Raw genomic sequence first — 16,468 nt, 5'->3', positions numbered from 1 at the left:
AGAGATTGTCGTGCAGTATCACATTGTGCTGTGTTTGCGCTCCGGAGAGCGCTGCCTCCACACCGATCCCACCACGTACGGACACCCAGGGCCTGACATCCCAGCCGGCCGGGGACGGGGGCGGCGATCTCACCTGGCTCTGCAGCTCGTCCAGCACGGCCGGGTCGGCCAGCGCCGGCTCGCGCAGCTCGTACTCGGCCGCCAGCTGGCCGTTGATCAGGTTGTTCTCGTCGACGGCCGAGTCGCGGATGTACGGCTCCGGGAAACCGTTCTGCCGGCGCGCGGCTGGTGTCAGCGCGACGGTCGCGGCCGCGGGCGACAGCTGGCGCCGCGGCGCGCACCGGGCCGCGGCGAGCGCGCCACAGACGGCGGCCGCTCGACGCAACAGACGCCAAGCGGGCCACACCTGAACGTACACAGCAGGCTTGCACGCACAGCGACGGCCCCTGGCACGCCGCACCACGCTCAGCCGGGAGCTGAAATGTAGTCGTCAGACTCGTAACACCACACACACGGCTCTTGTCGGCCACGCACGGCGCTTCGCACGGCGACTCAGCGCCGAGCGAGTGCGCAGCCGGGGGCGCTCTGCCATGTCTGGCCGGCCGAATACTTTCAGCTGAACGGCACTCGACCAGCCGCACACAACACAACGCGTGAAAATCCCGGGCGGTGAGTGGAGGAGCGGGCGAGGTGGTTAGGTGTGTGTGAAAAACCCGAGACACAAGCGAGAAGTAGGCGCAGTTGAGTCAGCATGCACATAAAGTACGGTACAGAAACGGACGTAGACGACGCGACAGGCTGCGAGGAGAGCGAGCTGGGGGGGGGGGGGGGGGGGGCTTTGACACGACGACGTAGGTCACGCGGCGTACGGCGCCGCGAGGCACGAGCGCTGCGAAGTCGACACGCCTGCGTGCGTCCCGCTCCGTCTCACCTGCAGCGCCTGCAGCTGATGGTCCAGCTCGTCCGGGTCGGCCAGCAGCCGGGTGGGCACGATGGGCGCACGCGTGATCACCGAGCTCTGCCGCCGCCCACAAACACCACCGTCAGACAGTCGGTGACGCGTCCGGCGGCGGCGCCGGTCGGGCGCTGCCGCCGCCGCCGCCGGGGGGCCTCCGCTCACGGCCAGGCGGCCAGACGGCGCCCGAGCCGCGCTCGTGAACGACCGGCACAGCGCTTGGAGTCGGCACGTGCACGTATGACGACCCACCAGAGTCGGCGGCTGGTCCGCGAGCAGGCCAGAAGCACCGCGCTGAACCGCGGTGGAGGCTGGGGCGCCCCTTACTGGGACAGCGTCGGACGTGCGACAGCCGGCCAGCCCACGGTCAGACTGACATCCCTGCCCTGGGGAAAGAGTCCCAAACCCGCCCACGAGAACGGCATGGTTTGATTCGTGCGCACCTGGCTGGGACACGACTGCACCTTTGCTCTCCTCGCGGGGCTGTAGTCTAACTCCCGTTCCCATGCTCGCGCAGAGTGTGACCCATACCTCCCCGCGGGCCCAAACCCGGTGCCCAACTCACGTCCACCTGGAAGTCGGGGCTGCTCGGCTCCACGGGCCGCGCCACGATCAGCCGCACCTGCGTGCCGGCGGTGCGCAGCACCTGCGCCACCTGGCGGAGGGACGGCGCGCCGAGTCAGCGCCGACACGCCGACGACGAGCGGCGCGGGGCTGCCCCGTGCAAACACGCAGACGCGGCACACGGCGGCGGCGGCGGCGGCGGGACGCGGCCGCTCGGAGCGCGGGCACGTATCGACTCGACGGCGTTCATGCGGAGGTAAAGAAGCCGCCCACGTCTCCACGCACCGCCATGCGCTCAGCGTACGTCCCGCGCCTCCTCGCATCGAGCCGTCATGCATGGCACAGCATCACAGCATCACAGCGTCACTGCACAGCGCCGCAACGGCGCGGCGTTTTACCCGGACAGCGTCAGGCGTCACGGAGTCCCTCCGGGGAACATCACACCAACGGAGCACACCGCCGATCAGGTCAGGGAGATCAGGGGGTCCCCGCGGGGGACGTCCGCCAGCGGAGAACGGCGTGATCCCCGCTGATGGCATTGCGATGTCAGACGACGCCCATCTGTGGCGCGCTGCGTCCGGCGCCAGCCAAACGGCCACCCAGCGACGGCTGATATGAACAATGACTGTTCGGTGAGTTATTTTGCCGGAAGTACGCGACCTTTAATGTACCGGAAGGTACTGGTTAAGAGTGCCTTGCAGTCATCATGGTAGGTCACAGCGTGAGCATAGGTCACTGAACCTTGCCCGCGAAGTTCTGCGAAAGCCCGAGTCAAAATAAACGAACCAATTTCTTGCGCCACGATAAAGTTCTCGATAAGGTCGTGCTCAATGTCCAGTCGTTCAGCACACGGGCCCAATTTGGTAAATGTCATCGAACGTCTTCTCGTATACGAAGTGACCTTTCGTGATTAATCATCAAAAGCCTGACGGCGAGTCCTGGCTCAAGTGGGCGGCGGTTGCGTGGACCCCTACCGTTGCAAATTCCCGACTTAAGTTACAAACATGACCGAGTAAATAATCAATTAAATAAATAAATTAACAGATTAATGAAATAAATCATTTCAAAAATTCATGACTCAACCCACGCCATTACTACCATATTCCCTCTTCTGCACACACTTGATGTACAACAAACAGTCACAGCATGCTTTGTTTGCAAAATGATTCCAGGTGCGTCAACAATACCCTCGGATCGATGCCACACTTCGTCACGAGACAGCGTGTTGCGATAACCAATGTCCACATGATCAGCCATCGATGGGCCGCGTATCGTGTCCTGTTCGGAACACGAGTGTCTGTATTCCCCGCGGGAGTGTATCAGCTCGCCGGCGCACGTGCGCACTGCGTGTTTGTCATGCTGACCGCAGCGGAAGACGTCATTATCCCGGCCGCAGCGCCCGAAATATGCCGCCCGTAATAAGTGAGACAGTGCGACACATCTGACGGATTCCAGCGACAGGGCGAGATCTGACGGATTCCAGCGACAGCAAATAAATGCGCGTCGTCTTACTGCACACCTGAAAACGAACCGCCGAACTCACACCTAGCTTGGAAACGAGCACATCTAGGCCTTATTGCGTAGTCACTTATCGTTTGCATACAAAGATGATCACTTAACTTATGTACCTACACACGTAAGCACGGCCACTCATGCACTAAGGCCAAACGACCTTTTTTGTTGTTCATTTGAGTTTTCGGGCGCGTCGACTGCAGTGGTCATTTTGCGCCCATAACTATGCTGTTACTTAATTAGTACGGTGTGAGAATGACTTGAAAATCAATATCTTTTAAAAACCAAAAGAGCTGTTTGGGATCAAGAAAGGAGGAACTGTCATCAAGCACATCGTTAATCGTCAGGGTCGAAGCCTGTGAACCAAAGTGACGTCGTCGTTCTTCGATGAGGCACGGACATGATATAATGGCATGATGGACAGTGAGGATGGCACCACACCGCTGGCATAGGGGTCTGTCGGCTCCATGCAACAGATGGCCATGGGTGGCATAAGTATGCCCAATGCGCAGTCTGCATAAAACCACCTCTTCCCACCGCACACTGCGAGAGCATGACGACCACAAGACCAACTCTGTCTTTATTGCCCTGAGCTTATTGCCACCGGTTCGTGTATCTCCGTTAAAAGGCTGACGGAAGGTGATGTGCGAAACGCTCCAGTAGCAATGCGAATGGCAGTATGGTGGACGGTATCAAGAACACGCTTGCTGGATTCAGACGCGCCATCATAAACAAAGCATGCATAATCCAGTTTGGAGCGGACGAGGGAACGATATAAAAGCATAAGCGTGCTTCTGTCTGCCCCATATGATGTGCGAGACACACACTTTAGCATGTTGAGAGATTTAAAGCATCGATCGCGTAACATTTTAAGATGTGCGTTATATGTAAGGCGGCGGTCAAAGTGTATCCCGAGATACCTGGCCACGGCCTTATCTGGAATAGGGCGACCATATAGACGGATGCTCAGACCATCACATCGCTGGCGACGACAAAAATGCATCGCAACGGTCTTGTCGCCTGAAAAACGAAACCCGTTCATGTCACCCCATCTTTCAACGCGGTCCACAGCCAGCTGGAGACGCCGCTCCATCGCTGGTGCTCTCGCTGCACTGGTCCAAATAGTAAAATCGTCCACAAAAAGGGCACGTCCTACCGACTGTGGGAGCACATCACAAATGTCATTTATCATAACTGCGAACAGTGCTACACTTAACACGCCGCCCTGGGGCACGCCGTTTATTTGTTTGTACCTATCGGAGAGGACGTTGCCGACCCGATCACGGAAGTATCGTTTGGCTAAAAACCTTTGGAGAAAAGTACCCATATGGCCACGTATACCATATTTAAAAAGCTTTTGAACAATACCATGGCGCCATGTGGTGTCATAGGCGGCTTCAATGTCGAAGAGTACTGTCCCCATATGCGCTTTTTCTTGAAAAGACTTGCGAACCGTGGTGTCCAGTGTTAAAAGATGGTCCACCGCACTACGGTTTTTCCTAAATCCGCACTGCGAGTTACTAAAAACATCGTTGTTCTCTAAAAACCAAGTGAGTCGCACGTTTACCATCTTTTCCATGAGCTTGGACAGTGATGACGTCAGTGAAATGGGTCGGTAATGAAGAGCGTCCAGCCCACTCTTTCCCTGTTTTAGGATAGGCACCACGACGGCTTCCCGCCAGGCCGGAGGGAACTCACCTCTTGACCACACCCTATTGAAAGGCCGCCAATAGTGCACGACGTGCACACGGTGGCAGATGTCGGAGCACCTCATTGTGGATGTCATCAGGACCTTCCGATACACTACGAAGTTTTCCAATTGCCGACTCCAACTCCACTAAAGTGAAGGGCTCATTGTACGCCTGTGGTTGCCTTGTAGAAAAGTTCACTACAATTTTTTCGGATTGTGCTCTTTGCCGTAAAAACTGTGAGCTCATGTTTGCACCTTCGCTACGGTGGGAGAGTGCTCGGGCGATCCCGTTAGCCACATCCAACGGATGAGTCACCACCTGGCCGTTAACATGTAACACAGGAAGTGGCACGGATGAAAACTGCCCAGAGATTCGTTTGATCCGAGCCCAAACCTGCGAAGTTGGTGTGAATCGGTTGAGCGTGCTTATATACATACGCCAGGATTCACGTTTCACTTCTTTTATCGTGCGGCGGGCGAAAGCCCTGGCTTTCTTAAAGGCTACTAAATTCTCCAAGCTACTTCTGACGTCAAAAGCTCGGAAAGCACGTTTGCGTGCGCGGATTGCGTCACGACACTTCTCCGTCCACCACGGCACAGGAGTGCGACGAGGAAATCCAGAAGTGCGCGGGATGTAATCGCCAGCGCAATCTAGAAGTCTGTGAGTAAAATCCTCAATAGAGGGTGCCACCCTCACACCTCCGGTCTGACATGATGTCTCCAGTCGAGCCTCAAACTCACTCCAGTCAGCCTTTTTTAAATTCCAACGTCGTGGTCTTACACCAAACGTTCCTCTTATTTGGAATCGAAGCCACACTGGGAAGTGATCGCTGCCCATTGGATCATCTGCCACAGACCACTCGAGGCTCTCCACCAGCTCGGGACTAGAAAGACTCAGGTCAAGCGCGGAAGTCTGACCAGACGGCAGTGTAAAGTGAGTACGAGTCCTTGTGTTTAAAATACACAGTGACGAGTCACGGATAAAATGTTCGCACATCCTTCCGCGGGTGTTCGTGCTATCACAGCCCCACGCGGTGTGATGAGCGTTGAAGTCGCCTAAAAGAAGACATGGCGAAGGCAACTCATGCACTAAACGTCTCATGTCTTCCAATGGAAAACCGACGCCAGGTGGAAGAGATAAAGAACACACCGTGATGTGGCGGCGATTAAAATGTAGGCGTGCGGCTACAGCCCGTAGCGTAGACCGCAGGTTAAACCTCCTGGCTGGCACGCTGTGGTGGACTGCAAGAAGGACACCGCCATGTGCGATACCGTCGGTTAACACATCATTGCGAAACAGGGCGTATCCCTTCGGCGTGCAGTGGTGACTAGAAGCAAGCTTAGTCTCCTGCAGCGCTACGGCTGCAGGACAGTGCTTGCTGATGACAGCCTGGAGGTCGAGGGCATTCGCCCTTATTCCTCCACAGTTCCACTGTAAAATGGGCCTGTAAAGGGGGAGTGTTAAAAAGGCGGCTGGAGGTCACATACTAAAACCGGACACGTCCTAAAAGAACTGGGCTGCGCCAGTTGCAGAAGCAGACTTTTCTGACTGAGAACCACGGTTAGAATCTGCAGGAAGGTGCCCTACTCTGGGACGAGTTCTGGGGCTCCCGCCGTCAGATGGAGACGGGGGACCGGCCGGGGCACGCTTGACGCCAGCGTACCCGGTCCGGGGTGGCGGCGGGGGAGGGCCCATCGGCGGGCATCTACCGGGCGTCTGGGGGTCAGCGGGGCCTCCACTGGCCTTCCCGGCGATGGTGTGCCACTGCGAGGGGTGGGCTCCTTGCTTGCAACGGACAAACGATTGGCCGCCTTAGCCCTCTCCAACTCCGCCAGGCGGGCCCGCTTGGCGTCGCGGGCGCGCCTGTCCGCCTCATGCCGTTCCATCGTTTCCGCTGCTCGTCCACACACACTCGCCAACGTCGCCGGAGGCGACGAGGGCAGCGGAGTGACAGACGGCGAGGAAGGCCGAGCCTGCGTACCATGGCCGCGCTTGACCACCGTCCACCCCTCCTCCTCCCCCGCCTGCGACCCCGACGACACATGAAGGTCCGGCGGCACAGCGTTGGTAGAGCAGGACGCAACTGAAGGACCAGGAGGATCCGACTGGGCGGGGGTCGCCCGCCCCGCCGGCACCACAGACAAACCGAAGGATCGCAGGAGCGTGATGAGTTGGACCGCTGACATGTGATTGATGCTGGTGGACTGTGGTACAGAGGTTTTGGATTTTTCGGCATAAGATACTTTGGGGTGATTAGCCTTATACTGTTCACGCGCCTCGCGGAAAGAAATGTTCTTTGAAGTTTTGAGTGATATTAATTTCCTTTTCCTTCATGAAGGCTGGACAACTTCGATCGAAAGCTGTGTGCGGTACCTGCCCCGTGCCACAGTTCACGCACCAGGGCTGCGCAGAGGTACACTGGTCTCCCGAATGCTCGGAAGATGCACACTTCCCACAGACAGCTCGATTGCGGCAGTGTGGTTTTGTATGACCGAAGCGCTGGCATTGAAAACATCGCATCGGATTCGGAACGAAGACCCTGACTTTGACAACTGCGTAGCCAATGCGGATATCAGACGGTAAATCAGGCCGGTTGAATGTCAGTATAATGTAGTTTGTAGGGATTTGGTCATCACCCCTCCTGGTCGTGATCCTACGTGCTGCCGTGACCCCGAAAATTCCCAACTCTTCGATGACTTCTTCCTCGCTGACGTCACGAAGGTCATAGCAGTTTATGATACCTTTTGATAAATTTTTGGTGTGGTGCGGTGTGACCGTGACTGGCACGCTCACGTCTCGCTTTGCACCCTCGGTTCTCGCGGCATATACAAATTCAGTTACAGTCAAAGCTCGAATCGCATCGGTGCCGTTTGCGAACTCCACTTCGATCGCGCCGTCCCTCAGCTTGTCACAGCGGGTGACTTCCAAACCTGTCGCATCCGTTTCGGCGCTGAAACGGTGAAAGCGATGCCAGGTTCTTCACATCACTACGGAAGACAAGAACGCGTGGGGCAGGTGGAACCGACTCCTCGCTGCACCCTAAATTCATCGCAGTCCGTCCCCCTCTTGGGGGGCGGGAGCTTTTTTGGTTTGTAGATGCCATGCAAGGTTGTTCTTTATTTCGGCACCGGGGCTCCCCACCCACCTCGGAGCCCAACTGGGGGACGGCCCACTCACCAGTTGGTGGTGGTGCCGCCAGGGCTACCTCGGTGCTATACGGGGCGGACGACGCCTCCCACACGGCCAGGTGTAACCGGGGAGACCCCTCCCCGTCCTGGCCGTGGTTCAGCGCCGCCGCCCCTTGACCCCTAAGTCCGCTGCGCGCGGCCAGGCGCCCCAAGCGGAAACCCGCAAGGAGCACCCAACCGCGACGCGAGCGTCAAGCCGCTAGACCCGTGGGGGCCCCACGAGCCCCCCGCGCCCCCGGATATCCTGGCCAAAGTGGAGTGTTAGGACGCGCCGTGACTGACCCGCACGACGCGACCCTCAGCCACCAGGATCCGATCAACCCGGGGACGTGCGCGAGGGGGCACGGCGACCCCGATAAAACGCGGATGAGGAGTGGTGGTGGTAGGGTCGGATGCGGGCAGTGCGGGTAATGTGGAGGGAGCGGGCGGGACAAGGAGCAGGAGCTCACGTACCGGCAGGGTCGCCACGCCCTGAGAGGACCAGCTTGCGCTGTCCACCCCTTACCGGAGCTGGGACCCGAGGGGGCGCTAGTCCCCTACACCGGCCGAAGCCGGTGCCCCTGCGGGGAGGCCAAACGACCTTATCGTGCTCCAGTACCAGTCTGACCCCGTTCGTGCCATCCACCTGGCAGGACGCGAGTCCCTGTCCAAGACACACCAGAGGAGAGGGGTTCAGACTCATACAAGCTGGCCGTGGCAGCCTGCGGCAGCCTGTGTCTCTGCAGGCCGGCCGGTCGGGACCCACGACGCCCACCGGAGCACAGCGGAGGTGCGGGACAGGGAAAGCCAGAAGCCGGCCCAGGCACGTCCGGGGGGCGGCGACAGACGATAGTCCACTGACGTAGCCCGGACCTGGCTTGACCCAGCGCGTTAAAGTCGTGACCCAGCTTAAGACTGTCCGACCCAAGGCAGGGTTAACCATAAATCCCGCCTGGATGGACTCCTCCACAGACAGCACTGGTCGACCCGATGGCTGATCAGCAGTAATCTTCACCTGCGTGGACCCCAGCCACTGACAGTACCGCCCAGCCCGAAGGCAGGACTGGCCGGAGCCTCGTGTGGACGGACTCCATGTCACAAGGTCGGCGGCACGCCTCACCTGAATGGACTCCATGCCGCGCAGGTTGTACTGGCCGATCTGCAGGATGTGGTCGCCGCTCTGTAGTCGGCCATCCTGGAGAGCGGTGGCGACACACCGTCAGCTGGTCCGGCCAGGGACGGGCGGGCGGCCAGGGGTCAGCGGGCCGGACAGCGGCAGGAGGGCGGCCAGGGGTCAGCGAACCGGGCAGCGACAGGCGGGCGACCGGGGGTCAGCGGGCCGGACATGGTGAGGCGGGCGGCCAGGGGTCAGAGGGCCGGACAGGGTGAGGTGGGCGACCGGGGGTCAGCGGGCCGGACAGGGTGAGGCGGGCGGCCAGGGGCCAGGGGGCCGGACAGGGACAGGCGGGCGGCCAGGGGTCAGGGGGCCGGACAGGGTGAGGCGGGCGGCCGGGGGTCAGCGGGCCGTACAGGAACAGGTGGGCGGCCAGAAGTCAGCGGGCCGTACAGGGACAGGTGGGCGGCTAGGGGTCAGCTGGCCGCCGACACAGACGTGTCACGGGTGGGGGTCACGGTTGAGAAACACTGGTGAGGAAGAACGGCAGTAGGTACGGCAGGAGCCCCGGCTACCCCATAAGACGTGGTCTAAGTGAACTTTGTGTAACGCTATAATACTCGCCTCCTCATACGTGAGCACACCGCTGTCTACGCATGCACGTCACCGTCCCAGGCTGGCAAAGGCTGACGCAGCAGCTGACGGCAGTGATTACAGTTCTAAGTGCAGGGGTTCTCAGAACCGGGCGAGATCACTGATGTCCCCTGCTCTACGCGCGCAGCCGACGCTGACCCGAACGCGGGTGGGCCCGCCGCGTCCCCAGAGGAACACCAGTATATGTAAATGCGGCGCACGCTCCCAAGGGGCCCTGTTCCTCACCCGGTCCGCCACGCCGCCCGGCAGGATCGTCTTGACAACGACGCCGGTGCTCCTGCCGCCGATGATGCCGAAGCCCAGGCCGGTGCCGTCGTTCACCAGGTCAATCACCTCCACCTGCGCCCACTCCGTGTTCAGCTGAAGCAGTACGGCCGGCGTCAGGGGCGGCAGCGTCGCCGCTTCCAGGGCGTTGTGGAAGCGGTCGGCTGGTGTAGCGGTACTTGGAACGTGAAGTGGTGGTCTAACGCTTTCCGGTACCGACACGATCACGGCAGACGGGCGCTGAATGGATGTGAAAGAACTGCCAACGCCAATGGCGGAAGCACACGGTTAAAATGCCAGGCAAATGACGGCAGCTCAGGCCACGTGAGCGGGAAGGAGCCCGGACATGCATTGTCGGCAGTGGAAGAGACAGGCACACTGGACTGGCCGTGACATTTCTGCTGGCGCTCACTTCTACCTCAACGCCGACACTACACCGGCTGCTCCCGGGGCGACGCCGCCTCCGCACCAGACCGTGACCCAGCTGCCCCGCACTCATTCGGAGCGACAGGGGCGGAGGACTCACCACCATCTCCTGCTGCTGCGGTGTGTCAGCGGCGGGCGCCTCGCTCGGGAGGCTCTCGCCCGTCGGTAGGTCCGGCGCGCGCGCTACCACCAGCTCCACCGGACCTGCGGCAGGCGGCGGCCGACTTACAGCGCGCGCCGGCGACGCACCGCCGCCACACGCACATCCGGAGCGGCTGCAGCGGGGCACCCGCCTGGGCTGCGCCGCCCGAGGTCTGGCCCGCTCCGACCCGACCGCATCCAGCGGGGACAGAGCCAGCAGTGCCAGTCCGGCCCAGGCCAACACAGAGCACGGCAGCTGGAGTATCCGAGTGTCAGGTCGACCCTGACCACTAGGATCAGCTCCAGCACCCGGGTGCGGCTGCACTGCGCTGACGGCGGCGGCAGCGTAGGGTCCGCCGCTCGCCGGGTCCAATCTCCCAATCCGCCGCTCGCCCAATCCATACACTTAACACAGGACAGGCCAGGCCGGCACTGCGGCCGAGTGAGCGACGTTCACTGCCACAAACAGATGTTTAAGGGAGTCAGGCGAATGACATTCTGCCACATGGGGGACAACACAGCAATTACAGACGCTACAAGAGCACATCCGGCACTTTGTCGATACGTAGAGAATGCGTGGAACGCGCCACCCGAGCCCGATAAACAACACCACGCGCGTGACGTCCCAGTCGTGAGCCAGCGCCTTCCCAGGCGGAGGCCGCCCGTTACCTGCGGCTCGCTGCAGAATGCTGATGGCCTGGGGATGGGAAACGTTGGCGTCCAGAGGCTGGCCATCGATGGCCAAAATCTGGTCCCCCTCCTTCAGGCGAGCATCGCTGCAACAGACGACACAGCGGATTAGTGATTGGCCCCGCGTGGACGCACTGCACCAGCTGGGACCTTGACGGTTGACTTCGAACACGCGTGGACGCACCGCACCAGCTGGGACCCTGACGGTTGACTTCGAGCACGCGTGGACGCACCGAAGCAGCTGGAACCCTGACGGTTGGCCTTGACCACGCATGGGTGCACCGCGTCGGATGGGACCCCGACAGTTGACCTCGAGCACGCGTGGACGCACAGAAGCAGCTGGGACCCTGACAGTTGACCTCGAGTATGCGTGGACGCACCGAAGCAGCTGGAACCCTGACGGTTGACCTTGACCACGCGTGGGTGCACCGCGTCGGATGGGACCCTGACAGTTGACCTCGAACACGCGTGGACGCACCGAAGCAGCTGGGACCCTGACAGTTGACCTCGAGTACGCGTGGACGCACCAAAGCAGCTGGAACCCTGACGGTTGACCTTGACCACGCGTGGGTTCACCGCATCGGATGGGACCCTGACAGTTGACTCGTCTCGGTAATCGTCGACCGGCGAAAACGGGCACGCCTGTGACTCGCCGTGATCAGCAGCGTCTGGCCGCGCCGGGAGGCTGACCTTGACCGCGGCGGGTTGCCAGCCAATCAGCGGCAGGCGGGCGCAGCGGCGGGTGCAGGCGCATGGGCGTGGTGGGGGGGGGGGGGGGGCTCCGCACGTGGAGCGATGCTTAAGCCGTCCTTAAATGTTCGTGCAGGCCATTCAACCACACAGTAGGCTTCGCTACGTTTGGCGTGTTCGTGTCGTGATTTGCATGATCCTCTCAAGAACTATAGATAGCGTTAGGGCACCGACTGTCGCCGGCCGCTATCGCATGAAAGCATAATGACGTCGTCATGACGTAACAGATAGGAAGCCGATGACGTAACAGATGACGTCATGACGTAATAGACAGACGAAGGCCAGGAAGTTCGGCGAAAGTTCGGCCCCGGGCACCGCCGACTTAAGCGAGTGTTTCTGGACAGCTGCAGATCAGCTGAGCGTCGCAGCTGAGCGGCAGGTCCGTAGAAGCGACTAATGGAGGACCGGCGGGAACCGGGCAGCCCGCGCGTCTGCCCCGCCACCAGGCGCCGCCACTTGCGCCGCCGCAAGGCGGAGCCGCGCCCCACGCAGCTCCGGCGACGGACCACCCGACGCCGGCTCCGGTCCGTCGGCGACCGCGCCGGTCGCAATCGCGTTCGCAGCGCTCCACCGGCGCGCGCTGGCGGCCGCGATCGGCCGGCGCCGGCTCATGAGCCGGCCGAGCCTCCGCCGTGAACACAGCTTACACGCGCCGCCGTCCAGTAGCGGCGGCCCTGCCTCGGTCGGCCGCCGCGCCGACGGGCGGCAGGGACGCGACGACGGCGACGACGGGCGACGCGTCTAGACACAGCCGCACGCCGTCGGCTGAGCTCGGTGCCAAACCCAGCAGACTCAGCCGACCAAAGGCCGATAGCGACAAGACCCGGGCACGTATCCTCGCACCAACGCCGGCGGGACATCGGCAACTCGATTTCCTTGCACGACTAACAAGATCAAGGCCTAGGCGGAGTGCGGCGGCGCACGTGCGGGCGGGCGGCCCCGGCCCCGGCCGTGGCGGCGGGTAGACACGTGCAGTGGCGGACGCCCGGCGGCGCACTGCGTCCGTGCCCCGCCGCCGGCCGCCGTCGGATCGACCAAGCGAGGCGACGGCCGGCCGGACTTCGCACACAAGACGGGGAGGGGGGGGGGGGGGGGGGGCAACGGCCCGTGTCACTGGGCTCACACCGGCGCGCACGTCACATAGTTCACACGCCGACCTGGCGAGGCGCCGACCGTGCCGGCGCCAGGGCCTATGCCACCGCTGGCTGCCACACGGCGGCCCGGGCACGCACGGCGACGGTGCCGACACACAGAGACGTGTTGTGTGCCCCCCCCCCCCCCTCCCCCCCACCCCCTGAACAAAGAACGCGGAAGCCAAGTCACGCACTGTGCCGTTCATACACGACTGTTACGAGGGCCGAACTTTCACTCGGCAGGACACGGAATTCCTGCCGCCATCCCGGTCGGCAAGGGTTATCGTCGAATATACTGACGATATTCAGTAATACTGACGAATACTGAATCTCGTCAGTATTAAAGGAAGCGTTCCACACTTATATGGGGTTTTTAACTGAAACGACTATTTTGAAGAGCTTTTAGTGCTGTTCACAATTCTGACCCTTTTAAGATCTAAGTCCCTCTACGTTCTGAGCTAGGCGCCCGCGAAAATAGGGAAAGGTATATCAGGGAGAGTATCTCGAAGTCACCTTCACGTTCATGACATCATAATCACATCATTTAAATCCTACCATTCCATAAGCCATGTGGCTATCAAGGCAAAAAAATCATTGTCGATGCACTCGTGTCTGGCGTTTGTGAGCACGATTTCCGGATATAACGGCCGTCAATTGATTTTCAATCAATGGTGTGCAAGGTACGGTGACGTAATCAAATCATGACACATTAAGGAGCATGTTTACCAAACAGAGCATTGTGCTGTCTAGAGCAGTCTTTTCCACCTGGAAAGTATGCCAATATTTATAAGTGAGCTTGTCTCATCATATCTGATGATTGCTTCAACATCTTCAAACGTGAAACAGTTCCTTATACCGCATCACACTGCGCCATTCACTTGCACCATCGACACGCGTCTGGCCCGCTACACACCTGGCAGACGTTCGCCGTCACCCACCTGGGCGGGCCATCTAATTCCAGACGCCCTACAGAGGGCAATGGTCACCGTGCGACATCGCTAGCCGCGTAATACCCGGCGGGACAATGCACACACCTCCAAACAAACTGGGCGAGGCGGTGCCGGCCAGCGTTCCGCACGTGCGCGACGACATAGCGTCAACAGCCGGCCGCACCTGGCGAGACCGGTCCTCGCTCACCGCCGAGACACCCATTAAGCGCGCGTGCAGGGGCGGATTGCCGGTCAGTCGCACCTGGGAGGGCGCCGCTGGCCGGCTCGGGGGCGCACCCGTCCGGAGCGCATCGACCACCGGCGCAGCTGTCTCCGAGGCGACACAAAGCCACCACAATGGCGTCAGCGGCGCGCCGCGCGACAGCACGCGGACCACCGGTGCCCCTGTCACGCGCCGCCGACCGAGGCGGGTGCGAGCGCCGGGGTGAGCGCGGCCGCCGACGAGCAGCGGGCGCGCGGCCGGCCGGCGAAGAGGGGCGCCGTCGAGTCAACAACAAACGCGGCGAAAGAGTCTGGCGGAGGATGTAATCTACGTGCGGGTGCCGTCAAGCGACGGCTCCTCCGGTCCGGGCGAAGACGACGGCCGTGCTGGCAGTGTCGCTGTCGCGTGCCGTCGGTCCATGCGTGCCATGTGAAGCTAAGTAGTCACGGCTGGAAACGGTCGCGACGCGATGGCCGCAGAGCACAGAAAAGCGGCCAGCTCTCACAGGCGTAGTCTTCGCACGACGTTGCCAAGTCTGATGTCTCGCTCCCGCCTACGCCGGAGCGAAGGCCCCACCGCCGGTGATGCAGCAGTCCACGCATTACGGGGTCCACCTAGCCACATCTGGACGCATATGCATTCAGATAATGTTATGTCGCCGCGCGGCCAGTACCTTCCAATATTCCAATTATGGACGAAAGCAATATCACCTGTCACACTGGCCAGCGGAGCACGCTTCACTTCCCGAGCGCGGCTGCAGGCTACCGGCCAGGCGACGGCCCCGTCCCGCTCGAGCCGGGCCTGGCCGCAGCGCGCCCGGGCCGGGCCGGCGGCGCGGCGCCGGTCCCGGGCGGCCGGCGGGCCCGGGACCGGCCGCGGTGTCGGCCGCGGTCGATGGCGGCCGCCGTGACGGCCCCGGCCGGCGGCGCCGGTGCCGCGCCGGCCGCCGGTCAACACGGCTCGGCGGCGCTCCCGCCCGGCCGCCATGGCGTGACGGGCGGTTTAACAGAGCGCAGCGGCACTGGTAAGCAGTCCGCGGAGGCAGATGCATCAGCAGCGAGTAGTCAGAGCCCAACAACGTCCAAAACTAGACGTTGGAGCCCTCTTCCAATACCATTCGGCTTTCAGGGCACAAATCAACAGTTGCTGAGCCATTCGAGTGCAATCTCAATTCCATCAAGTCACTGAGTCTAACAGCCCTCACCAACAGTCAAACTAATCTAGTTTCATTCCTGGTCAACACCGCGCCATTGTAGTCCCAGCACGTCCAAGAATTTAATTAGAATCGGCTAGTCAACAGATCGCAACTTTGCAGCAAACGGGTTCACGGAAACAAACAACGCCTCTAACCCAGCAGCAGAGTTTGACCTCGCTTCCGACACGTCCAACACCTCCTTCCTCCCCCCCCTCTTCGCTCACTCACTCACTCACTCACTCACCCACTCACTCGCTCACCGCTCACCGCTCTCTCGTTCTCTCGCTCTCTGGCCATCAGCAGACCCGGTTGCCAGACCGACAGGAGTGCATAAATACACTGCCACGTGGCTAATAGAGCCACACTGCCCAACACCATCTCTCGCTCGTCGTCCATACCCCGTACGGCATCATGGCAGCGGTCGGCGCCGCGTAACCAGTGGAAGGGAGGGCATTCTGCAGCTCGGGGTCACGTCATGATCCAGTGCAACCACCACCAGTGTCGCGTCACAGAATCCGTACTTTTGGCGGGTGTCCGGCACGCGCCTCGGTGCAGTCTTTTCGCGGGAGCCAGCGAAGTTAGCGGTGATTTTAGCGGCCGGCGGCCGTGGCGCCAGCTGGGCATCGAAGCCCTACGTCGAAGTTAGAGACCCAGACGTGCTCCCAACTGAGGCGTTTCGTCCCCGCTATTGCGTTACTAAAACGAGAAACCAGACATTAAAACGGCCGGCCTATCCAGCCACCAGGTCTGTTTTTTCCGAGAAGCTCGCAAGTAATCTCATCTGTTTCAGCTGAGCCAATCACAGCACAACATTAATGGGATGGAGTTGGTGACCACTGAGCGTTGCATGACAGTTCCAAATTACTAGCCCACCTGGGGGTCGACGAATGCGAGAAGATGATGCAGAGCCCTCTCCTACAATACTTTCTTATTTCCGAAACATAAATACGCCTATCCATCGCGTCGCCTTTGTGTGTAGATGTATGTGGAGCAACTTGTGTTGTAACTTATCACGATTATGACCAATATCTCATAACATTTGGCGAGTCAAACCGGCGTG

At 60.7% G+C, this 16,468-nt stretch overlaps 1 protein-coding gene across 1 annotated transcript in view; it reads right to left on the bottom strand.

Annotated features, from left to right (window-relative positions):
• LOC119108306 (patj homolog) overlaps positions 1 to 16,468 on the bottom strand; it is a gene marked incomplete at its 3' end in the record, with an annotated part of 43,445 nt that overhangs the window by 17,271 nt on the left and 9,706 nt on the right. The window contains exons 7-13 of the mRNA XM_037231882.1: positions 11,158 to 11,264; positions 10,448 to 10,551; positions 9,883 to 10,017; positions 9,010 to 9,084; positions 1,521 to 1,610; positions 932 to 1,018; positions 134 to 271 (exon numbers count right to left, since the gene is read on the bottom strand). Of these exons, the coding sequence (XP_037087777.1) occupies positions 134 to 271; positions 932 to 1,018; positions 1,521 to 1,610; positions 9,010 to 9,084; positions 9,883 to 10,017; positions 10,448 to 10,551; positions 11,158 to 11,264 (736 nt within the window). The remainder of the gene's footprint in view (positions 1 to 133; positions 272 to 931; positions 1,019 to 1,520; positions 1,611 to 9,009; positions 9,085 to 9,882; positions 10,018 to 10,447; positions 10,552 to 11,157; positions 11,265 to 16,468) is intronic.

The sequence above is a fragment of the Pollicipes pollicipes genome, unplaced genomic scaffold, assembly GCF_011947565.3.
Source record: "Pollicipes pollicipes isolate AB1234 unplaced genomic scaffold, Ppol_2.1 Scaffold_6686;HRSCAF=7923_pilon_pilon_pilon, whole genome shotgun sequence".
Taxonomy (NCBI): domain Eukaryota; kingdom Metazoa; phylum Arthropoda; class Thecostraca; order Pollicipedomorpha; family Pollicipedidae; genus Pollicipes; species Pollicipes pollicipes.
This window is presented reverse-complemented; position numbering and strand designations above follow the sequence as displayed.